The following is a 24,598-nucleotide window of genomic DNA, read 5'->3' on the forward strand; positions in this document are numbered from 1 at the left end:
TATACGAGCTGATGCGGGACTTGAACCCTGAATTTAAAGCCAGGGTCTTGAGGCTTCTTCAAATTGGCTACGCGAAGCGGATGGGCAGGGAAACATTTTCTTAGTGAGACTTTATTTATAATATAGGAGACTCGAAGTAAACGAAGAAAAGCACGGTGAAAGAGAGCTTACGCACTTATGTACTTATACAATTGACAGCGGCAGGGAAAATCAAATGGTGTGATAAAAAAACACATTCGCTAACAAGTAGTGCAGACCGGAAGAAACAAACGGGACGTATCCATACGTCCCCAAACAGGTGAAAATCAATTGCGACGCAGGATAAGAAAAATAACAGATATCTCTTCTCATCTCATTTCGTAATCGACTCTCCGGTCCGCTCTCAACATATAATTGTTTCTCAACATTGACAAACCTAATTTAATTCAATTTATTCCCGTACGATTGAAATAGGGAAAACCATGAATTACGTTGTACGTTTCCTTGTCGGGACTGCCACGATGCTGCACTCGATCCTACAACCCTGTCAATACTTGTCTCGCAACGAACTGAATCAAAGTTTACTTGCCTGGTGTAACGCCTTTACCAAATCCAAATATTCTCAACAGAGCACGAACAGGCCAAAAGGTTCCAAATTTCACAGCTAGTGCTGCCCATACTACGAAACCGCTGATATACGGATGCTGGCGAACGACAGGCCCTACAGTTTCCAACAAATGTTTTGCAGATTGGCTAGGATCTTCAAAAGCTCTCACACCAACTTGCTTCACAGTGCTCAAGTGTCTGGGAGTATCTTGATATAATTGTCCTGCAGCATCCTTCACAGTGTCCAGATGTCTGGGGGCATCCTGATATAACTGTCGTGCTGCAACCTTCGCAGTGCCCAGATGTCTGGGAGCATCCTGATATAACTGCCATGCCGCTACCTTAGACCGTTCTAGGAGGATTGGCGTTTTCTCTATAGCAGAGTTGAGTGCAGGTTGAATCTTAGCCGCAGCTGTTACAGCAGCCTCTCTCCCACTTTCATATGCCCCTGGAGCCTTGTCAAGTACATAATGCACTGTCTTTTGAGCTTCCACCATAGCTTTGGCATAAAGTGTTGATGAATTGTCGGCCATGGCTATTTATTGTATTATGATTGTAGATGAGAAGTAATTTTGGATTTTGAAAAATGTAAAGTCGGACCTTGAGGCAGACACAACATTCAAAACATGACACCGCATACTCCCCATACTGCGGGGTAACACAACCTACACCTCCACTTCCTTTACAGTCATGCAGTAGGAGACCATGTGGCTTGATTTCAACCACTCGATCGACATTTTAGATGGTATAGAGGCTGTTGATTTGGTTATGATGTACAAGGGTACCAAAAACACTTGTTACAGGTATACTCGAGAATTGATTGGTGTTGAATTCATCTCAAAGACCACCACTCAAGCGCGGAGCCCGAAGCGCGGAGCCCGGAGCACAGACCATTGAAACTGGTGAACCCTCAAGCAGTACCTAAGATTAGAATTGAAATTGGGGGCGGCCGCCAGCCGATACCCCTGAAACTAAGAAATTTGCTACTGTATTTCCCCAAATTTAGCGGGCGCCTATCCTCCAATCTTTCTCCACCCGCTCTTATCTTCAAGTCAATTGTCTCAACACATCCCACCTCTCATTCAAATTCCATCTTTTTTTTTTTTTTGGTTTTTCGAAAACATAACATCATAATGCGCTTTTGTTCTTCGTAGAGTATATCAATGCGATAATTCATAATGGCAACCACTATTCACGAAACACCAGAGTGGGAAACTCCAACACCGAAACAATCTTTTCTCAGCAAACATAATCCCTTTTCAAAACCAAAATCGATACTTCCCACCACGAAAGAGGGTTCTTCGCAATCATTGGGTCATGCTGCTGCGATAGGAACCTTCGGAAAGCCTACATTAATTGAGAGATTCAATCGTGTATTGCCTGGAAATCGCACATACTTTGGAAGGAGTCGCAAAGTATTTTTGTTGATTGTAGGAGGAATAATCGTATTATTACTTGTGTTGATTCTTGGATTGGGGCTTGGTCTTGGGCTGAAGCATTCATCGTATGTATATTTGACGATTTATTATTGATCAACTGCTCATCATTCTTTAATTCTGCGAGTGCATGAATCGACTTGCGCATCATGTCACTTCCTGCTACTCCACTTTACAATTGCTAGAAATTAAGTACTAATCTGCAAATAAAGGTCGAAAGCACTACCCCTTCCTTCACACGGTGGAGTATTCACAGGAGATCTCACATACTATGCACCAGGTCTCGGCGCATGCGGGATTACATCCTCATCTACTGAATCCATTTGCGCCGTATCCCACATCATCTTTGATGCCGCTTCAACCAGTTCAAACCCCAATGCCAATCCTCTCTGCGGAAAAAAGATCAGGATAACTCGACAGAAAGATTCGGGCACAGGGAATAATACAGTCGATGTAACGGTTGTAGATAGATGTGTTGGATGCAAGGCCGAAGATTTGGATTTAAGCATAACGGTTTTCGAAAAGTTGGCATTAGAATCACAGGGTAGAGTTACTGGAAGCTGGGCCTGGTTACAGTGAGCTGCAATATAGGGCAGCTTTTAAGCGATGGCATTTAATATTGAGATACCCCGGATGTTTTCCTTCTTTTGGGCAGGGCTTGGTATATGTTCAGCGTGGATTGTGGTTTAATTAATTTGGTAATGGAGATACCCTTGGTTTTTGGTACGATTTGGATCGGCCTTCTTTGATCAGATAAATGGGTACACAACGTTATCAATACCCATTTTGTCAATATTTCAAGACCTGTAATGCATTGAGACATTCCATGATCGAAATGCAAGAATACCATATTAGAACTCTGGTGCTCTTGGGAATCACTCGAATATAAAGCAATAGTTTTGCCAGCCTCCGATTAAGAGGGAATTCAGTTATTCACTCTCGAATCTATCTTATGAGATCAATGGCCTGTTATTACAATGATAATTTGCTGCTTCTCCGATTCTGTATTACCTTGATTGACATTCTGCTTTTGTTGAATTATAGCTTATGGATGTGCTCACTTCTACCTTTTATCCTTTCTTATTCTTCCAAAGCTTTCAGGGCGATCACAATCTCAACTATCTTCGCCATCGGGAGAAACATATACACCTCGTCCCTTTTTCAGGTGAGAAATTCGTTGGTCTAAACTTCGAGGCAGGAGGAATTTGGAAAGTATAACTGAGCCCAGAATCATCCTATATATGATTTATTCACAACTAATCTCCAAAGGACTCCCACAATATATCAATAATCATACTAATCACTCAAACAAGCTTGAAGCACAAGATGAGATGAATAGATGTCGGAAATCACGTGTCAACATACACGTGCTCCTCTGAGTGGATTCCAACATTTAGCTTCTCATCTTACCATTCAAAACCCTTGTTAAAATGGAGCTCCCCCGCAGTTGAAACAGTTGTACTCCGTGCGGCCCGAGAAGCACTAGAAAAGTACACGACGCCTCAACATCATCCGTCTCGAGCTTTGGTAGTATGTAAAAGCTTGGCATCACTCCTCGTTATTTACACTTTTGTACACAGTGAGCTCTGTTGTTAAGATCTATTTTGCTTCGCCTTTTTGATAAAAGCATTTCAAAGTGGTGTGATTTACAGTTACTGTATTCATTTTTCGACCATTTCGAGTTTTACATGATTGAGATTGTATTTACATTGACACAGCTGGTTTGTATCTCCTCTCCCCCTTAAACCGTCTTTCTCTTACATTTTTATAGATACTGAATTTCCAAGTTATTTGATCAAATTTGAATATATTTATACCTACAACAATATCCATCTAAAGAATCATCAAATATGGCTTGGATATCAAGAGGTCAATCCGGTTTCGTCCAAGATACTCCCAATGGACACACATCCGCCGTCCCAGCCATTGCCACTCATTGCGGCTCCCTTTGGTGTCTCTGGAGTGACCCATCGGGCGACTTGTACTATGCCATCGGTGACAATGATATCTTCCAAACTCGAGTTCGCTTTCCCGACCAAGGAATTCCAGTTATGGCTGAACTTCTCGGCCGTCTTCATGCCGTAATCGTAAGAGCTGACGGAAAAATTGCTCATTATGAATATAACGATGCGGGAAAAGATTGGGATGCTCCTACTATCCTTGACAAGGGCCCAGGACTGTGGACAGACACTACACCAGCGCTAATGAGCCATAATAATAATTTGATTCTGGTATATATCCAGAATTCATACTTGTATTATTCAACATGGACATTAGATTCCGAGGATCAACCAATTTGGAAATATCCTCAGGAAGTGAGTGGCATTAGTAAGGTATCTGGTATACCTGCTTTGTTTGTGTTGAATGGAGATTTACATGTGCTTTGTTCCTCTTTAGATGAGGATCGCACAATTCTCGGCTTCAAATATTCGTTGCCGGAAGATGTGTGGAATTCTTGTGATGATGTTAGTGAGGGAAAGGCTGCACAAGGTGTTTCTGCTACTTCTTATGGTGGAAGTGCGTTTTTGGCTTTTCAGGAAAATGGCCCAGGGAATACTTCTCATGTGATTTATATGAGCGAGTATAAAGATGGGATGTGGCATCCTCAAGAACCTATTGCTGGGCAAACTTCTTTTGATCCGCCACAATTGGCTGTGCTTAATGGGAGGATTAATTGTATATTCAATTCCAACGATGATGATAGGGAATTATTGTGGTATTCAAGATCTTTGTTGGATTATTCTTTGGATTCTTGGATGGCGGAAATTCCTGATGATACTCTACTATCTAATATGACTATCCCTGGAACCCACGATAGTGAGATCTTCCCTCTATTCAATACCGAAAAATCACACTGACAACTTCTCAAACAGGCTGCGCAGAATCCAACATCCCTTTCGTACGCACCCAATACCTCTCCATAAAATCCCAACTAATCGCTGGTCTCCGCTTCCTCGATCTCCGCGTCCGCGTTCACACAGAAGACGGGCAACTCTACATGTACCACGGCGGCATCCCCATAAACATGCCCTTCTATCTCAAATTCGACTTCGTCATGCAGGAAATATTCGATTTCCTCTCCCAACATAGCCAAGAAACAATCCTAATATCCATCAACAACGACGACACCTCAGGCAAAGAACCCCCTTCAGTATTCTACTCCGCAGTCGCCAAACACATCACATCTATTCCTCCCTATCCCTCCGGCGAACCCCGCTGGCTAACCTCAACCGCACCTTCAACACTCGGTGAAGCCCGCGGAAAAGCAGTATTATTCCGCCGCTATAAGTGCGAGGAAGATCTAGCTCCGGAGGATAAAATGGGTTTAGATCTTAGTGGGTGGTTAGATAATAATCCTGATTTTACATTAGTAACTGAAAGTGGCGTGACGATTCATCTGCAGGATAAATGGCAGTATTCGCATAGGATTCCGTTGAAGGGATTGGTGGAAAGTAAATATGATTATGTGGTTCGTATGTTGGAGAAAGCGCGGGATGGGGCGGAGGATGAGTGGTTTCTTAATTTTATGTCGGCTGTGGGGGATCCCGTGCAGAGGGGTGAGGTGGCCGAGAGTCATGTATGTTTATTTTCCTACTCCTACTTTCTTTTCTTACCACTCCCTCTAGCTTCCTTTCCTCCATCTCTCATCATCTCTCTCCATCTTCATTCACCACTCACAATTTCCCAAATAACTAACCCAACCCCCAAAACCCCAGTGGATAGCAGTAGGCGCGCACAGTAAATTCATCGGCACCTTTATTCAAGGAATGAATCCGACTCTTCGTACGAATTTTGATTGGGGCATTAAAAAACGCTATGGTGTTATTCCGATGGATTATCCGGAGTTGCCGAAGGATTCGGATTTGATCGCTTTGGTTGTGGGGTGTAATATGTAGGTTGGGGGAGGGTGGTTGGTTGTAGGTTGGGTATGGGGAATGGGATATGGGGAGCGGGGAAGGATGTTGGGATATGGGGGATGGGGGAGGATATGGAGGGGGCGGGTGAGAGAGTGTATATATGTGTACATGGGATGGGATGGGATGGGATGGAATATTGGTGTGGGGGAATAGAAAAGGGGGGAGGAGGAGAGGGAACGGAAGGGGAGCGGAGATAAAAAAAATAACGTGACAGTAAAAGGAGAGGGTATTGATTGATATAGATATATATATAGAGGGATCTAAGAGTATTTAGACAGGTATTTAGTTAGATATAAGATTACTTATAGATTGTTATACTCAAATCTATATATATAGGAAAAATACTAAGTAGATGGATTATTTATATCACATTACATTATATCATATCAAACACGATCACAATCACCAAATCATTAGAATCATCTCACAACCCTCACAACCCTCCCAAGCAACCCGCACACATCCACACACCCTCAAGCCCAAAATCCCACAAACATAAACTCTCAAAAAAAGTTATAAAAAAATCTCATAATTCCCGCTGGTATGCTAACAAACTAAACAATACATACGTATATGCATGTATGCATGTATGTATGCATGGATTCCCAAACCTCCGAATTCATGCTCTGTGTTAACCTTATCGAATGAAAGATTCGAGTCTGTTACGTTAAGGTATGAAAGAGCATGGTATGGAATGTATACAAAAAAGCATCGATATCCATATCCATATCCATATCCATATCCACACCCACCACATCCCTCCATTTGTTCTTCCCATTCCCAAGGCAACAAATCCAGACGCATGTAATTGGGCCTATTCCCATCCGAATGCATAAGAGCAAGTAAGCAAATAAACAACCAGCCGCCAAAAGAAAGAAAAGAACAAACCCAAACTCCTAGCCGAGGAGAAAAAGACAGGTCAAAAATAAATCAACGCCGAGAAACACTCCCCGATCTACCTACGCCTACACCCACGTGCGCAAGACCGAACCATTTTCTCCCGTGGCCTGGTGTAGCTATCGAAGCAGAACTATTTTCTTTTTCCTTGACTGCGTTATTCTCCTTGCTGTTTTCCTTGACTATCTCCGCTTGTGCATTTTCACGTTTTTCTCTACCCATACCAGAACCCGAACCCGAACCTGAACCTAAAGCCTTAATACCCTTTTTCTCACCGCCAGCTCCAGCTCCAGATATACAACCTCTCACTACCTCATCCCCATCATGAGCACCATCACCTCCGAATCTTCTTCTTTCCCTCGCACTCACCATTACACCCGCACACGCACTCCTCGGTCTCACTACATGCTCTCGATGAATTTGCGTCGAGTGCATTCTGTTCCTCGAAATAGGTGGTGGTGTTGCACTTCTCTCTCTCTCAACTTCCACATCATCCTCTTCAAAATATGTCGTCTTTTCGACCATATTCCCACTCTCATCACTACCATTTAACTGATAATCACTCAAGTCCGTTCGTCGACTACTATATCTACTATTCCTCATCGGCATAGTTTGATACTTTGTCCTGCGGTCTATATTTGAATTGGAACTGGAACTCGAGGTTGAGTTTGAATTATTAGTAGGTTCAGTTTCTGATCTCCCAAAGAACAATCTCGTAGGCAGTAATCTCCTGAAATCCTTTTCTTTACTTCCCTCTTTCTCTTTGGAATTTTCTCTAGGAGTGTTTGGGATACTCGCAGATACAGGCGCTAGCGGCATCTTAGGATTAGAATCATGACTCGTATTGATAGAAGCTGGAACATGTTTCCTCAATTTTGATGTAGCAGCTGCTAATGAAGATCTTCGGTCCGGTGCAGGAGGCTTGGATGTCTTTTCATCTAGAGGCGTAGATGATCTTTCTATCTCCCTCCCTGCAAAATGTCGCTCCCGACGATCCTCAACTCTAGATTGTGGCCTACGATCTAAATAACCAGAGGTAATTGTGCCATCACTTTTCGGGTGAGTCTCAGCTTGAGATAGCGCTCGAAGAATTTCGTAACGTCGAGCCGTAGAATTTGAAGCACGAGAACCAGAATTTGAGCCAGACGGGACACGTGTTGTGGGATAATCATTATAGGTTCCATCGACACCCCATGCTCTCATAGTATCGCGCTCGCGAGATGTAGTATTGAAGGAGAAGAATTCTGGTGTTTGATTTCCGCTTTGAGGTTGGCGAGTGGGAGGATGAATCTTGGTCCCTTCGGCGGCACTGTCGGTACTGTAATTGGTTAGAGTATCTAATTCATCTGTCTCCAATGTTTCCGTATCCCATCCATGTCCTTCACGTCGACTAGTTACTGTCTCCCCAGCGCTGCGTGGTCGTATAGATGTAGTCGATTGATATGGATTGTAGGTAGCAGGAGGTACCGAAAATGTCGATGTATTATGAAGGAATGTAACCTCATCTTCGTTGGCTTGACGTCTTTGATTCAAGGTATCATCGGAGTTTTTATAATTTCTCAAAGTGCCAGTGCTAATAGTATCTGGCGTAGGTGGTAATTTCTGCGATGTTTCGTACCCATTCCCATCAGTCGTGAGTCGAAGACTACCCTCGTTGAACCTTTGTATATCCTGAATACTATCTCGCTTTTCCGATCGAGCTTTGAGTCGCATACTGGTACTATTGTTATATTGCTTTTCCAGATTACTCCTAAGCTTTTCAAGGCGTTGCAATGGCGAAGCAGCAACATAATTCATTGACAGGAATTGACTTCTCCTACCACTAGAATTAGGTGAAGGTGATGGTATTCGCATAGGCATAGTTGAAGCTGGACGTTCATCAATCCACTTTTCCACTGAAGAGCTCGTTCGTCGATGTTGTTTTGGTGGAGAGGCCTCAAAATCTTCGTTCACGGCAGATGATTTTTCTCCATAAACGCTCAAGAATGAACTCTCACTCAGAACACTTAATGAAGGACTAGCCATTCCACTTTCACTACCTTCTTCTGGCAACTTTGGAAGAACAACATCGCTGTAATTGTTGGTGTTAGGAAGATATAAACTTCTCAAGGCTTCCACACCTTCACTTTTCTCGGATAGAAATGAAGGCATCCTAGCAATAACCTGCGCAGTATCTTTTCCTTTAGGAGTTCTCGAAGTGTCTCTATCGAAGTTTGGAGGTGAACTTGGCATTTCCGTTCCGTTGCTGTGATCGTAGAAGTCATCTCCATATTGCGTCTCGAAACTCCTTACATCTTCTCGTTCCTGTAATAGTCTCGCAATTTGAGCTTCCAGTTGACAAATGATACCAACAGCTTCTTCGACTGCCTGATCCCGTTTCTCTAACTCTTTGAGTAATGCTTCATTGACTTCTTGCATTTCTGTCTGATCCTGGATCTGGCTCCTCAAATGTTCTAATTCCGCTTCTAACGCTTCTTGTCTCTGTCGCCGATGAAAAAGCTCCAGTTTTAGATCGAAATTCTGTTTATGTAAGGTCGAGACAGTCTGGATGAAAATGATTAGTACTTATTCACTAAAGATAAAATAAACCAAGTATTAAAAAAAACCTCACCTCTTCCATTTGCTTAACACCCATCGACTTCTTCCCCGGTTGACCCACTCCACTTGAGCTCGGTCTTCTCTCCTCCCTCTCCCGCACAACTCCGCTACCACCACTACCCCTATTGACTGGCGAACTTTCAATTTCCCTAGCCATATTAATACTCCCACCAAAATCCCCACTCAATCTCCTCTCCCTTCCCTTCCTCTCCCTCAACCTCTCTTGCAAGAAAGCGGCCCCACCCGATTGCGCACTCATTCTTCCGGACCCCAAAGGCAAATGTGCACTTGAACTATTCGTACTCTGCGACGAGAGAGTGGGTGTTGCCATATTTATTCTTGTATTGTTACTTGAAGAACTGGTCGCAGAATCATGGTAGAGTGGCATGCGTGGTGTTGAAGATATGCGACTTCTTCGAGATCCTTGACTGCCATCTTCCATATTCGGAAGATGGTTCCTTTTTCCTGTCAGATTTATGTTTTTGATTTTGCTTTTGCGATTGTTATATAGAGTTTTTGTTTTGGATTGACTTGGAGTGACTAGGGTAATACCGTATTTGCTGTATGTTGAAGCAAGGGCGGGCCGTACTAAAGTTGTAAATTTAGAAAGACGGGATGATTGAGATAAATCAAGGATGAAATATCAGCTTTGACCAAAAAAAGAGTGTATGATATGGTACTGGATCATTTGTGTACTATGGTTGAACTGGGAGTATTCTCGTTTGTTACCATCCAGAGTGATTGATCTTCCTCACATCGATATCTGCTGGGTACAGGAAGATCTATGCATATGCAATGCTGCTACAATGCACAGGAATGACCCAAAAATGAAGCTTGAGAATTTTAACCCAAAGAATTAAAGCTCATATAGGTAAGTGTGATGTTGTTGAGTATTAAAAGCCACCCCCCAAAAAATGATTGACAATAGTGAAAAGTTTTGGTTTGTTTGTTTTGTTTTGTTTCACAATCTTTGGGTGGAATGTGGGTGACACAACCAAGCGTTTCCAGGCCGATGACCTTCTACCTTATAAGACCTCACACCCCAACTTTGTTTTCTCTGTTCGGAGTGAAGTGAAAAATAGTAAAAGGAAAGAAGTGAAAGCTAGTATTCTAGTTTGTATGAATAGGCACCTAGTATCCAAAGTCAGGTACAGAAATAAGGTTTTGAAGTGACATATGGCTACGTGCAACTTACCATTCCCTAAAAAGACCTTGTAACTTCTCATCTTATCCGTCCTAAATTTTTCTTCGTCTGAACTAAATCTTGGTAAAAATGTGGTAAAAAGTAAAAGGTATAGAGGGAGATCAATAATGCCTCATCTGCAATTATATATCACATATCAGTTATCACATTTCTGCTTTTCTATTCTATCTCATCCCTTTCCTGTACAACTCTTCCGATCTTCCCACAAGCATCTCCAACATCAAACCCTCAAAGTGTATAAAGTAACCCTTAAATAATTAGCATTACTTACACTAGATTAAATCACTATCCTAACTTTACCTCTAATCGGCGACGATGGATCAACCCGCAACCTTGTACTTTTTACTAAAATTCATCGGGAATATTTCATTGGTTGAGTTTTGTGTTCGCATAGCGACATTATGTACAACCAATTGGATAGGGACTCTTTTTAGAATTTTGTGAAATTCTAGAATAAGGAATAGAGATTCAAAAAAAAAGACTATACATATCAACTAATAGATGGTATTTTCTCAGCTATCAAATGCTATTTGTATGATATGTGATTAAATATAGGGTTTCTAGATCATTTCCTTGAATGTCTGGGTGGTGGTAACTTGTGATATAATGAATCTGACATCACGGCTCACTGGCGGGGAACTGTCTCCTGGTTATCAGATTCCTCTCGATCTCTGGTAAATTCTATAATGATTTTCTGTATAGAATCAACGATGAGTACATGATGAATGGATGTAATTCCTTGAAATTCTTTGAGGATGGGTATCGTAAGTGCCAGGTTTGAACTTTGGAGAGGAAGGAAACAGGTGCTATAGCCATACTGAAGTTCCGTCTTCTATCTAGAAAATAGTGTTGCGAGGTACCTTATATGGATATCTGATCCTGTGTGAAGATACAAATAAAATAAGGAAGGCCGTGCAAAATCCCCGAGTATCCCATGCTATGCACATGATTATTCTAGAATCATCATTTACTCCTTCTGTTCCCTCCCCTCCCTCACCTTTCCTTCCTCCTATTTACACACAAGATCTACCAAACTTTGTATTTCCCAACTCAAAAGTAATCATCAATCAACAAACCCCTAATCATAAAAAGATAAAAAGGGAAACCACACCTCACACACCTCACGCACCTCAAACCTCAAACCTCAAACCCTCTTCTCCCCAAAAAGATCATTCCAAAATTCCCTAAACCCATACAGAGGCCTCTTAGAATCATGCACCGTAACACTACTCGCACCAAACCTCTCCATAATCCCACCAGAACGATGACCAATCTTCTCAACGAGTTCGCGGGCAGGCCTCGTCGCTCTCTCTTTAATAGCTTCAGCGAGCTGCGGCGCAACATCCGCATAACATGATTTGAGTTCGCGCTCTAATGAAAAATAAGGCTTTTTCGCAAGATCTGGTGCCATGAGATTGTAAGATCGCGTTTTGCTGTTTAAGTCTGCGATGGCGAGGTTGAGATATGATTGTTCGGCTTCCTCCCAGGATGGTATTCGGAAGGGAGGCGGAACTGCGGTGGATGGTTGGTCTGGTGGTGACTGTTTCTCGGACTCGGGAGGAGTGACTTTAGCGACGTCTATTTCAACTCCTTCTGTTTCTGCCAAGACTTGAACGATGGGTTCTTCATTGGACGAGGTTGACACTTCTTGAATAATTTTCACCATCACTGGATCACTTGTCGCATTCGTAGGAACAGAGATCTGCTCTATGGCTCGCTTCTTCGGATTGTGAAAAGCTTCAGATCGTGCGTATATTTCTGCGGTTCTCATTTGCTCCTGCAATGTACCACCACGACTTGCAATTGTTCTTGCAGCATGTCGTTTCCAGTCATTCCGCAACCGATTCCTGAAAATGTTTGCGGTTTTGACAAGTTCTTGTTGTTTCTCTATCCACGGTGGCACAATGTCTTGACGTTGTATCATCTTATTCATAATATATTCGGTGGTGTCGAGAAATGGATTATCGGCTCTCGCATCTCGTTCTATCGCCTTTCCTCTGGGAATATTCTGCAAAGAGTTTATTAGTACAACATCATCCTAGCAAAGATGGCGAAACTTAGACTCACCTTGAACTGTCCACGAGCAATAGCATCTTCAATTCTCTCATTAGCCAAAGCAGCCAAACCTCTAATTGAATTCGGCATTGCCCTCGCACCAGGGGTAAATCTTTCTTTGAGTTCTTTTCTCATCTCCTCTCTCTCCTGCTCACTCATTTGACCATCTTTAGAAATAGCATAAATCGATGTTTTATCCCTCGCATTTGCTAACCTCTGACCAGGTCTCTGCTTAGCTTGGCCCTTCAACCTCAAATCCACAACTGGAGAGGGAATCTTTCCCGGACCTCGTAAAGCAGAATTAAGAGGCTTCCTAGCATCATTCAGGATCCGAAGAACCGTATCTTCAGTTGCTTCTTGCCCGGTCCATGCCTGTGCTGTGGCGATATCCCGAGAACCACGACCAAGATTAGATACAAGACTTGCTTCCGTAAACGCAGAGGCGTTTTCAGCCTTGAACTTGGAAGCTTCTACTCTTTCAAGTAGTCTTGCCTTCAATTCTTCTGAAAAGCCTGCTTCTTCCACGGCTTTTCGTCCAGCTCGACCACCTTCCAAGAGAGCATCTTCAGTAGCTTCGGCAAGACGTCTTGACATCGCCCCTTGCTCTTTTTCGACAGACTTATTTATCGAACCATTCTCTGAATTTGGTTTCAAGATCTGAGCTTCGATTGAAGCATGATCCTCCGAGTCTATTGTTACATTGCTAGCATCTTCCTTTTGAAGTGGCGACCCTTGTGAGAATAGCCGGTAGATATTCTTATACAACTTTGGCACAGCATTTTGCTGCCTCGTAGCTCGCAGACAGCGGGCACATTTAAATGTAGATTGTGATACTAACCCGTGCATATAGAGAAGGATAGGAAGGAATTGCTTGAGAAAGAATTCATGGTGGCGTGGGATATTATTGATAATATTTGTAACTACTTGATCCCCCTGTACATTTTAGCTCGTCGGCGATAAGATAAGAAATCCGAGCCCAAACGTGTGGTTAGGAACAAATCCCCGGTGAGCTTTTCTCCCCAGGAACTTGTCCCGGCACCAATCGACTAATACCTATCAGCATTTATTTTTCAATACTATTCCTGAAAATCCAAATCATCAAAATCCTAAACATTCAACTCTATTTCACATATCACTAATACCCAGGTAGATACTGATACACAACTCATAAACGTAATCAACCATCCATTCATCCATTCCACCATCCATCCATTCATCCATCCATACGTAGCTATCTATACACGATAATAAGAATCTCCAATCACTAATCCCCACCCATCAACCTCTCATTCATCTCACCAAGCCCGAGAACTCACCATGAAAGAGCTATAATAAAAGAAGAATCCGCTGCATAATGCCTCCCTCCTCCATGAACCCTCAACTATCGTATCTCGCATAATATCGTACAAACATTTTATCCGCCGCTGCGTTCATCAAAGATCCGCCTGTCCATGCCTCCCTCCATCCATCGTTTCAATTCAAGTAAAAGGAAAAAAAGTCTACTCCTTCTTTCCTTCACCCTGCATCTCCGCATGCTGGATATGCACTAATTCTCCATCGCCCTCTCCATCATCAGTACCCTCATTCGGCAAGCTCTTATTGTTCTTCAAATCTGTACTTGAGCTTTCACTACCACCTACTTCTTCCACCATCCCCACATGAACAACCTCATCAACCAAGGCTCCGGACCCCCCTACTCCACCATCATCCTCATCCTCATCCTCCAAGCTCGTTCTCCTTTTCGCCTCCCTCGTCACACTAACTCCCATTCCATCCTCATCCTCAAAATTATCCTCAAATCCACTCCTTCTAAATCCGCTCTCATCATCATCACTGCTCCCCTCTTCATCCTCATCGTCATCCTCGCCTTCTACCTTAAAAGGATTGATGCCTTTTGACTCTCTCTCCTCACCCTCAGCCTTTTCTCCATTCGCCAACTTTTGCTTGCTATGCAAGGCCAACCTCGCCGCCAATTGTCTTCTAGCACGGCTTGGCGGTATGTTAAGAGGAGGTGGAGGCGGCGGTGGTGCTGAAGGAGGTGAAAGATCCGAGGTAGATGTTGTAGTTGAAGGCGTACTTATGTAGCGGGAGATCTAATTGCAACCACATTAGCATATATTTTGGTATTATATGTGTCATTTGTAAATAAATAGGCTGTTCCAAAAGGGGCAAAAGCTAAGCGGCGGATAAAAGCAAAACGGGTAAATAGCAGAGAGATGGCAGGTTAAGATGAGCGTAGATCATTAGCCTACCCACTCGGGAGCAAAGTTAAAAAAAGATTTGTGGACACTAATCATCATTATTAAAACACCAGATCAACATCACAACCATCACCATCTCTACTTCAAAAAAGGAGTATAGGATTATATCTCAAAAATTGAATCTCTTTCTCTTGATTTAAGGAAAGAGAAAACTCCCACAATACTCCTCATTTCATACCAACATTAATGCTTTCTAAATTTCTGAAGCCAGAAACAACAAGCCCCAAGAATCTAAGAACGCCACTTGTAATGCTGTTTGGGAATAAAGTGCCAGAAAATTGCGTACTGTACAAGAGGAAATGAAGACAACATGTGCGCTTTTACTGATTAAGAACTACCCTGATCGAGATCCTCGTCCTTTTCTTGAGGAAACAGAGGTGATTCGCGATCGAGTTGCTCCAAATATTCATAATCAACATCTAGATCGTCGAATTTATCAAGGTTGGGGGCTGATGGAGGAACAGAATGACCCACTTCTGCCGTTGTACCACCACTATTCTTTCCTTCCTCATCATTATCTTCATCCATTTCATCGTCTTCTTCATCACTGGAACTTCCGAAGCCGCTCAATAATGTACCTCCAGTGATAAAGCTGTTGCCATTTCCATTGTTGTTAGCAAGGTCAATGCTATCAAGAGCTGTTGAACCATTTAGGCCAGCGTCGGCAAGGGCAGATGATGCATTTCCGAAATTGTTGGCCGCATTTACTGCATTCATGACTGCTTGTCGCGGACCGACTGCCATGTCTGGTCTAACTCCCCCAAGAATAGCATTGTCACGCTCCCGAGTTTCTGCTAGAGTAACCTCAACATATGGAATCCAATCACCGTTCATGACCCTTTCTAAAACTGATTCAGATAAGAGCTCCGGGGGATGTCGTTCTGTAAACTTCACAACCTCTTCAGCGATAAGTGTAAGATGACCCATATAACCAAGTCGCATCTTGTTCTTCTGTTGTGCCTCATCACTCTTCTTTTGACCATCGACAATCCTCATTGTGATGTCTCCAGTTTCAAAGAGATCAATTGCAAGTGATCGATTATATCCACGATCCATAGGACCATTAAATACTTGTTGTACAACGTCATATACGACATTATGTAAGAAGTTATTCCAAGGAAATCGGAAGAAAAAATCCTACATGGGTTAATTCACATGCATAAATGCTGAAGGTCGAAGAAACTTACCAAAATAGTTGGTACAACCTTATGTTTAACAAATTGCATTTTGAGAAAATCTCCAACTACTGGACCACCTGTATTTTCCGTAGTTCGCTCTTGAGAATGCTCCTCCGTATTACCCATCAGCACGGAGTTGTTGCTATCTCCAGCATCACCCATAGTAGTGTCGACGCTGTCAAGATTCATGTTACCATCACCAGGAACGATAGTTGACGAACCAGCAGTCTCTTCCGTTAATCCTGCCTTTTTGGAAAATAAAGGTGCAGGAGTGTCTTCAGGGAGAGGAATAACTTCTGCAGCGTGAGGAATCTCTTCTGTAGGTGCTGAAGACTCAGTGGGTAATTCCATGCCTACATTCTGGCCTTCATTAGAGCCGTCCGAGGATTCTGGGGTATGTTTGTGAGAACCATCAGAAGAATCTTCGGTATCATCAAGGACATTGGTATCAATAGAAGAAGGTGGAGATGTCATAGTCGTATCCTCATCGTTAAACCCTAGAGACCCAACTTGTTGAGAAAGTTCTTTGGTCGGAGAAAGAGGGAGGACAGCCATGTCTGGTTCTTGCAAAGTATGATCATCGGAAAGTGGTTGTAGCCTTGGCGAGCTTAAAGGTTCATCAACAAATTCCTCGTCATCCTTGTCGAGGAAGGAAATGGGTGGTTGTGCAGAATTAAGAAGGGTTTCTTCGGTTTCATGTTTCTCATCAAAATCATCCTTGGCATCATCACCAAGTTCTGTAGCGTGCGTAACTTCCTCAAATCCATCATCATCAGAGGCATTCTGAACCTCCAACTTCCTAGAACCATCTGGAGAGCCCAGTCGTGTTTGTGTGGAGGATTTCATCGTAAGGTCATCTTCGGACATTAAGGCCGTAGGCGATGGGTTCAACTTTCCCTCGGCCTTTAATCGTTCTCTCTCTACGTCTCGCGCCTTGACAAACTCTTCACTGCCAGCCTCATTCAGCAAGGCCATGTTGCTGCAGTGCAAAAGTTCCGCCATGAGCTCACAAGTCTTGAATCTATCAAATCCAAGTGGCTCAATCTTTCCACCAAAGGCAGCACTCAACTCTTTTCTTTGTATTGTTACTGGTCCATCACCTCCTCCAACGGTATGATTAGGGCTGAGGATGAGGTCCATAAAATCGGGAACATGCTTGGCAAACATTCGCAAAAGAGTCCCGAGATATATAGGATCGCGACTGGATGGTACTGCATTTGCCTCAGCTCCAACCTCCGGATCATAATCTGAGTTGTTCTTCCGAATGACTTCGATAACAATACCAACTCCGACAGTCAACGGATTTCCACCCTTTAGCATATCAGAAATTAACTTTTCAATACATGGCTGAGAGACAAGCTGGCGAGTAAGCTCATTTGGTCCTATGCATGACTGTTCATTTTGCGAAGCATTGGCTGAAATAGTGATAATTGCCTTGAGAAAATCACCCGCCGAAGTCTGTGTTGCCCAGCTATGTTCAGATGATAGGAATGATAGAAGGATGGGCATCAAATCTTGCGAGTGCAGCCACTATATCAGAAATTAGCAAATAGAACTTATACCAGAGGAGAATAAGAGGCATACGTCGACAATTCCAGCTCCTCCTTCGGCCTTCTCCAGACTGATTATCTTCAAAAGAAGATCCATAATCATAGGGGAGTCCACATGTCGAAGCATACTCTTGACTGTACCATCTATTGACTTCAACAAATCAAGCATCTCCTCAGTCTTTTTATCTAAAAGAGCCTCATTGACTTTCGTAAAATAAGAGGCTTGTAAAGGATCTAAAGGCGCAGGAAGGTTTAAGAATTCCCAAAACTTGCGCAACAGAGGTTGATTCTCCATTAATGCCTCGCAGATTGACCAGTTGTCCGAGGACAAGACCTCAGCTGCAACGTAGGCATAGCGAGTTCGTTTCTTTTCCTTTTCTTCACCATCGTCCTCAAAAGACTGGCGAGATAGGGAAAATGATCGACTTTTGCCCCTCGAGTTTGGTGAAGCAGATACTACTTTCGATTCCGCTCCAGGACCTTCAGATGCGACAGTCTCCGATTTAGGGGCCACCACATATTCCAAAAGCCTTGCTAAGATCTTGTCTTCACGTAGATATTCAATCAGCTTTGAATTGTGTTGTTTTAATTCTTGTATGAGATCGCTCTCATCCAATAACTCTTCTAAGGTAACATTTTCTTTGTCGAGGATAGTATCGATGGTAGAAACGTTAGCATATCCGCCGAAACGCCAGAACATGATGCTTTATGTAAGAGCGCTCGTCTGCCACCAAGACGATGGTGGTAGATCGAGATATGGGTATTGTATTTTATGTCCGTATCTCGGGATTGAACATGCGAATCGATCGCTGTAAGAGCCGCAGATATGATGTATTTCTCCCCACAGGAAAAAGTGATAATGGAAATGGTTCGCGCCTGCAGGTAGGCTCCCTTTATCTGTGGATTCGGATCGTGATTCGTTAAGATTCAATGATGGTGAAGATGACTATAAATAAAGATGTGAGGTCAGTGATAATGTTTTAGAAGTGGATAATCATGTACCATCAAAAATTGGGGTAGAGGAGAGGACTGTGTGGCTCGTAGTCGGTGAATGGTGCCTTAATTTGGGCGCGCGACTTCTCAGCCCTGCGCTCCCGCAAGACATGTAGTTTGTAAATAATGGAATGGATGGTGAAGTACAACTTACACAATATTTCCTATATTCCAATTCTGATTTCTTGTACAGTAGGAGGGTGTATCGATATTCTTGAAGGACTACCAAAGTTTCTCAGCATCCACTAAGCAGGAGACCGAAAGGTCTGTCCAATGTTGTTGTTTTGGAAGGATTTGTGTAGGTATTGGAAAGTAATGATCAAAAAGACTGTGTTGCTGCTACCTCTGATTTTCCCAGCAGATGATTAAAGAGCTCTGGGGATAGCGTCAAGCAACATACGATTTAAATAAAAAGGGTATCTCAAAGTAAGAAACAAGAAAGGCAGTGGGTGGTAGTGGCATAGAAGTACAGAAGTACAAATAGGAATTTGTTGATCAAAATTGGAAAATCTTGGTTCGTCCCTTGAGGAGTTCGAAGGGTGGATGGTGGGGTTCAAAGTTGGTTGGGGTCTCTCTGTGATCTTGTCTTTTTCTCAGTCCCTGCTCTGATTCTGGGTATTGGTTCTTGATAGATAGGGTGGTTCACTGGTGGTTCACTGGTGGTTCAAGGCTGTGGGTACAGCTGATGGCTTTGATTGATTTGATTACCTACTCTGTACTTTTCCTACCTTGAAAATTACTATCAAGAAACTGCCGCTATGTCACCTGGTGGTCCGTTCCCCTTCAGACGTAAGATAGGAGAGCCAACCGTTCATTCACCCCTCATCTGTACTCTGTACACTGTACTCCGTACGTGTATAATTTACGGTGAGCAGGTGTCTGATAATCATTCATATCTGGTGAATATTTATAAATGATTTGTAAATGCATATATACCTAGGTATTCTAAACATATATTTCCCATCTAGCAAACATTACAGTACTCACTCAAAATAACAAGTGACAGCGTATCATGCATACCTAGAAGATGATGGAATTCATCCATGTGCAGTAAATACCACGTGATCAATCTATAAAAATACTGGATAACCGAGACTGACCCCGGGTGGGATTCCGAGGCAATGACCAATGATGCCTACCTACCTAGTATCTTTTAATCATACTGCCACAGCCTAGACCTTCAAGCCTACTTCACCATAAACCACAATTGCAAGAACTTTCTGCCCAATATTATCGCACACTGCAAACAAACTTGAGCATCCTCTCATCATACCGTCAAGATGAACAGATTATTCGGCGCAAAGTCCTCGACCCCAAAACCCACCCTCAGTTCCGCCATATCCAATGTACGTTCGGCCTCCTCAATCCCTAAGATCTACTAACCTCACACTCATCCGCAGGTTGACGAACGCATCTCCACAATCGACGTCAAACTCGCCTCCCTAAACGCCGAACTAACCTCCTACCAAACCAAACTCTCCAAGATGCGCGACGGCCCCGGAAAAACCGCCATCAAGCAAAAAGCGCTCAAAGTCCTCCAACGTCGCAAAATGTACGAAGGCCAACGCGACCAACTCCAGCAGCAATCCTACAACATGGAATCCGCAGCCCTGATGCAGGATAATCTCCAAAATGTCATGACGACGGTGTCGACGCTCAAAACGACAAATAAAGCCCTGAAGAAACAGTATGGCAAGATTGATATCGATCAGATTGAGAGGATGCAGGATGAGATGGCGGATTTGATGGAGGTCGGGAATGAGATTCAGGAGAGTATTAGTCGGAGTTATGATTTACCTGAGGAGGTGGATGAGGCCGAGTTGGATGCGGAGTTGGAGGCGTTGGGGGAGGAGGCTGAGTTGGAGGGGTTGAGTGGGATGGCCGAGGGGACGCCTAGTTTTATGGTGGATGAAGTGCCGAGTTTTATTGATGAGCCGCCGCAGAAAGTGGGTGAGGTTAAGGAGGCTGCTACATGAGGGATAGTGGATATTTGGTTGGCGGAGGAGAGTCTGTGAAGTGTGATTTGCGGTTTGGGGAGTGAGAAACATGATGGATTGCTTTCGCAACCTCTGTATTTCATAATGATTATGGCCAGGCTTATCAGTAGCATAGGCATTCCCATTTTTATACGGTTACAAAGGCGTTTTGGATAGTGTTTGAGGGGTGCACCACGGGTACCAAGGCGATCATCGGGGTATTATTTGATATAAAGAGAAAAGTAGTAAATCAAGACTTGCTAACCACATACATGCATATGGCCCTGAATATGTCCAAAAAAAAATGCAGCCTGTGAATGCCAACAAATGCAATCCCCTCCACTGGTATACCCAACGCCATTCCTCAAATGCATGCACACAATCCCCAAACTCCTCATGATGCACCACTAATAAAATCCACACTCATTGTCTTTCCACCTCTCCACTCTCTCCCCAAAACCACCTCAATAGGCCAAGCCGTCCATGTCTCCCACCCAGGACCCAAAACATCCAAAGTAGTTTTCAACAGATTCTTCCCCTTTCCAGCCATCCACGACAAATTAGTTATGCGATTTATAAACACACAATAGTAGGCAACGAGTAACAAAGCTTCTTTAACTTTCCTACCCATCATCGCTTCCACCTCTTCGGGGATGGAAGAAAACCAACTCATGGCCACGGAAATAGGTGAGGGGGCATTGGGGGCTCTCACGAGGCCAAAAACTCGTTTCAACATGTCCAGTGCGCGATCTAATCCTTGTCGTTGTTCGAGGGGGAGATCGCATGGAGAGCTGCTGGACCATGCGCCTGATAGTGAGGAGAGGTGGATATCGTCGGCTGGGTCGAGTGGCGGGATATAATCTTTGTGGAAATGGGTCCAGGGCTCGAAAAAGACATTGAATGGGCTTTGTTGTAAATCTTTCCATGCTTTTGCGATTACCACTTGATAACCTCTATAGAGTCTCACCCATTGAGAGTGGGGAAATGTGCTTTCATTTTCGGCACCATCCGGGCCGAAGAAGATATGGTTGGGAAGATTCAAGTCTTGTGATGTCCAAGCGAAGGTGAACAACATGATGGTGAAAGCGAAGCATGCTTGAGAGTTTTCGATGGTGAGGCTAGAAATGGCAGGTTGAAATAGTTGAATGGCGGTGGTGAGGTGGGTAGTTGATGCTTCGTGATAGTAAGCAGCTTTAGGGGGACGCGCATATGACAATTGTAAGGCGGCAATAGCAAGTACCTCATGCATTAGAAAGGGAAACTGGAAAGCTAGTTCTACGACAGTAGTTCGAAAGACTTCTTGTCCACTAGCAAAGTCGGCGAGATCTGAAACACCGTACAGGGTGTAATAATGGAGAAGTTCCATATCAAGTATGGAAAATGAATGGATTGATGGACCAGGAGATGCAGTGGGAGAGACCACCGGCCTAGGACTCAACTCAAGCTTTACAGATAAAGTTTCCGCCGATGGTGATTTTGACTTTGAGTTTCGCCGCATCACTGTACTGCATTGAGTCTCTTGACTATGAAGACTCTTCATTGGGTGTGTATGCAGATAGGAACATGTTGAACCATAATTTTCGCATTTTTGGCATGATGGCTTTTTCTCATCACACTTTTGGATATATCGTCAGCTCAGAACCACATTTTGGAAGCGGAAGGTAAAACATGTGGTAAATAGAGCTGATGTAACGTCGACAAGTACACTGAGGGCATTAGATCGGCCAAAAGGGCATTTTCATGCCAGTAACAAGGATGTTCCATTGGTGCGGTGATCATAGATTTGGAGTTTTGCAGTATGGAACTCATTCGTTCAGATGAAGCAACAAGAATCACGTACCTTGACCTTTCTTGCCTTGCATTGAAGACATCCGGTTCTACTCTTGTGATGTGGTCTGCGAGGACGGATAACATCCATTATTCGCAGACGTTATAAGGATTGTGATAAAAACACAAAATGCAAGAACCCGAAGAGAAATCTTACTCTCAAATGGAAAAGCCAAGCTCTTTCCCAATACCGAAATATGAGTAACTATTCCAGGTTCGAATTGGGAGGTAAAAGACGAGGAAGGGTCAGGGGAATCGAGAGAGAATTTGGTAGGAATCTAGAAATGGGTAATGAATGAGGCTGGCACGAGCCACAGCAAAACCTTGTCAACCTACTCGTGCAACCGAGGTGAATGGTGATGTCCAACTGGCTGGCTTGGTATCTTACAAATTCTACCTAGGTACAATTAGGTTACGAGGCTGAATAAACATAGACATGGGTCGACCTTCATCTGGAAATCCCGAGATATATAGATGAATTAATTGGGACTCGGGTAATATTCTTGGGACTCCTGGTGTCCAATGGGAATGACAGATAAGTACCCAGTATTACCTACTATGTATATTTATTCTGAGGAAACTTAAGGTTTTGGGTAAAGTTTCTGTCACGATGCAATGAGGATTATAATGTCATGATTACACGGATACGATATATACGAAGTTGTCCAGTGGCTGTGTGGCTGTGTGGCTGCCTCCATCCCGACTTCGCAACGCAGCCAAGCGAAGAATACTGCACAATCTCGGCATTGAATGCAGCCCATCCACTACATATAGCCCTACCTAGGTACCCAGTAGTCCATTCTAAATTCCACCACTGCTTTATTTCCGCAGACCGAACTCCAGCATTGGCCTAAGCTTTAGGCGACGAAAAGCCTAGAACAATTACTTTAGGGTTCAAAGATTGATCTGTTAATCAGACCACTTAAGCTACTAGGTGTACCAGAAATAACCTGTGAACTTCAGTATTATATCGTCGATCTTGAATGTCCGTCTAGGTAAGCGCTATTCTGCCAGTACTATCTATAACCTGCTGTTCAAATCTGTTCGAGACGAGGAGAGAAATTTGAAGCCTCCGAATGTACCTACTAAATTCCGCATTCCATGTTTAGAAAACCGTTTATACATCATACATTTTTGCTCTATCTAATATCAAACCAATAGCCGAAATTTTACACACATCCTCATCGCTATTTCAAGAAGCTTATAAGGCCTCTCCAGTTTTCGGTTTGTGTCTTCCTAACCGTTACATGGCGGCTGAGTGGCCTTCAGCCTCAACTGACGGTAAAGTAAGTGGGTAAGAGCCGGGCTCCGCAATGTCATTTTGTTCCGAAATCATCAATACTGCTTTGAAATCAAAAGAAATCCCTTGGGTCTCTACAAATTTCTCACCTTCGTAAGAGCAGTATTTATATCCATCAGTACTACTACCATTGACAAAGTATCATTCTCCTTATTAAATCCATACTCTTAATGCATTCTTTCTTTATTTCTTTTGCCATATCATTCAAGTTTTGAGTTTGCTAAGAATTCTGGAATCTACTCACCGCACACCATTCGAAGTCATGACAAAATCCTACAAAATCTTATTTTCCTATATAAAATTAAAAATTAAGTAACTTTTTCAATATTAAATAAAGCTATATAGTTTATTTTTGATTGATTTTATTCAAAAATTATATCTATTTAAATTCTAAAAATTCTAAAGTTTTATTTGTGTTACGTCGGACAGTAACATGGGTCACGTTCTTGATCACATGATCAAGAAACCGACAAATCGAGATCGGCTTTGCAGTGATCGAATTGTCGGGCTTATAGCCATCGATTTTTAAGGAGGCACGAAGGTCTATATAATCAAGATGGATTTCCTTTGTATAGAGCTTCGTGCTCAAGATCAATCATTTAGTATACTCTACTATTAGTTACGAATAGCATATCATTATTTGTCATTACTTAAGTCCCTGCTTGACGCCTAGTTATAAACCACCTCGAGAGCCTAGAGCACTTCCACGTGATCTAGACGGCAAACCTCGTAACACGGAGCCCTGAACATATTCATTTCAGGATAGAAGCTTCAGGTGATATAACCAGTTAGTTTCTTAGGGTGTCGTTTTTTATAAAGTA

At 43.0% G+C, this 24,598-nt stretch overlaps 10 protein-coding genes across 10 annotated transcripts; 3 read left to right on the forward strand and 7 right to left on the reverse strand.

The window, feature by feature from the left end:
- Window positions 1-560: 560 nt before the first annotated feature.
- SS1G_06143 (predicted protein) lies at window positions 561-1,118 on the reverse strand (the record flags this gene model as incomplete). Its single annotated transcript, XM_001593171.1, has 1 exon — window positions 561-1,118. The coding sequence occupies one exon, from the start codon at window positions 1,116-1,118 to the stop codon at window positions 561-563; it is 558 nt and encodes a 185-aa protein (XP_001593221.1).
- A 645-nt stretch (window positions 1,119-1,763) lies between these two features.
- Window positions 1,764-2,600, forward strand: SS1G_06144 (hypothetical protein; the record flags this gene model as incomplete). The annotated part of the gene is made up of 2 exons (XM_001593172.1): window positions 1,764-2,089; window positions 2,234-2,600. The coding sequence occupies 2 exons, from the start codon at window positions 1,764-1,766 to the stop codon at window positions 2,598-2,600; spliced, it is 693 nt and encodes a 230-aa protein (XP_001593222.1).
- Window positions 2,601-3,871: 1,271 nt separating this feature from the next.
- Window positions 3,872-5,917, forward strand: SS1G_06145 (hypothetical protein; the record flags this gene model as incomplete). Its single annotated transcript, XM_001593173.1, has 3 exons — window positions 3,872-4,538; window positions 4,895-5,598; window positions 5,738-5,917. The coding sequence occupies 3 exons, from the start codon at window positions 3,872-3,874 to the stop codon at window positions 5,915-5,917; spliced, it is 1,551 nt and encodes a 516-aa protein (XP_001593223.1).
- Window positions 5,918-6,868: 951 nt separating this feature from the next.
- On the reverse strand, window positions 6,869-9,764 carry SS1G_06146 (hypothetical protein; the record flags this gene model as incomplete). The annotated part of the gene is made up of 2 exons (XM_001593174.1): window positions 6,869-9,379; window positions 9,447-9,764. 2 exons carry the CDS (start codon window positions 9,762-9,764, stop codon window positions 6,869-6,871), a joined length of 2,829 nt encoding a protein of 942 aa, XP_001593224.1.
- Window positions 9,765-11,781: 2,017 nt separating this feature from the next.
- SS1G_06147 (hypothetical protein) lies at window positions 11,782-13,538 on the reverse strand (the record flags this gene model as incomplete). The annotated part of the gene is made up of 2 exons (XM_001593175.1): window positions 11,782-12,645; window positions 12,705-13,538. 2 exons carry the CDS (start codon window positions 13,536-13,538, stop codon window positions 11,782-11,784), a joined length of 1,698 nt encoding a protein of 565 aa, XP_001593225.1.
- Window positions 13,539-14,191: 653 nt separating this feature from the next.
- On the reverse strand, window positions 14,192-14,992 carry SS1G_06148 (predicted protein; the record flags this gene model as incomplete). The annotated part of the gene is made up of 2 exons (XM_001593176.1): window positions 14,192-14,785; window positions 14,945-14,992. The coding sequence occupies 2 exons, from the start codon at window positions 14,990-14,992 to the stop codon at window positions 14,192-14,194; spliced, it is 642 nt and encodes a 213-aa protein (XP_001593226.1).
- Window positions 14,993-15,280: 288 nt separating this feature from the next.
- SS1G_06149 (hypothetical protein) lies at window positions 15,281-18,381 on the reverse strand (the record flags this gene model as incomplete). The annotated part of the gene is made up of 3 exons (XM_001593177.1): window positions 15,281-16,090; window positions 16,141-17,661; window positions 17,716-18,381. The coding sequence occupies 3 exons, from the start codon at window positions 18,379-18,381 to the stop codon at window positions 15,281-15,283; spliced, it is 2,997 nt and encodes a 998-aa protein (XP_001593227.1).
- Window positions 18,382-19,954: 1,573 nt separating this feature from the next.
- Window positions 19,955-20,650, forward strand: SS1G_06150 (hypothetical protein; the record flags this gene model as incomplete). Its single annotated transcript, XM_001593178.1, has 2 exons — window positions 19,955-20,020; window positions 20,075-20,650. The coding sequence occupies 2 exons, from the start codon at window positions 19,955-19,957 to the stop codon at window positions 20,648-20,650; spliced, it is 642 nt and encodes a 213-aa protein (XP_001593228.1).
- A 394-nt stretch (window positions 20,651-21,044) lies between these two features.
- SS1G_06151 (hypothetical protein) lies at window positions 21,045-22,568 on the reverse strand (the record flags this gene model as incomplete). The annotated part of the gene is made up of 2 exons (XM_001593179.1): window positions 21,045-22,265; window positions 22,491-22,568. 2 exons carry the CDS (start codon window positions 22,566-22,568, stop codon window positions 21,045-21,047), a joined length of 1,299 nt encoding a protein of 432 aa, XP_001593229.1.
- A 531-nt stretch (window positions 22,569-23,099) lies between these two features.
- SS1G_06152 (predicted protein) lies at window positions 23,100-23,797 on the reverse strand (the record flags this gene model as incomplete). The annotated part of the gene is made up of 2 exons (XM_001593180.1): window positions 23,100-23,257; window positions 23,758-23,797. The coding sequence occupies 2 exons, from the start codon at window positions 23,795-23,797 to the stop codon at window positions 23,100-23,102; spliced, it is 198 nt and encodes a 65-aa protein (XP_001593230.1).
- Between the last annotated feature and the right edge of the window lie 801 nt (window positions 23,798-24,598).

This window comes from Sclerotinia sclerotiorum, genomic scaffold (assembly GCF_000146945.2).
Source record: "Sclerotinia sclerotiorum 1980 UF-70 scaffold_7 genomic scaffold, whole genome shotgun sequence".
NCBI classification, from domain to species: Eukaryota; Fungi; Ascomycota; class Leotiomycetes; order Helotiales; family Sclerotiniaceae; genus Sclerotinia; species Sclerotinia sclerotiorum.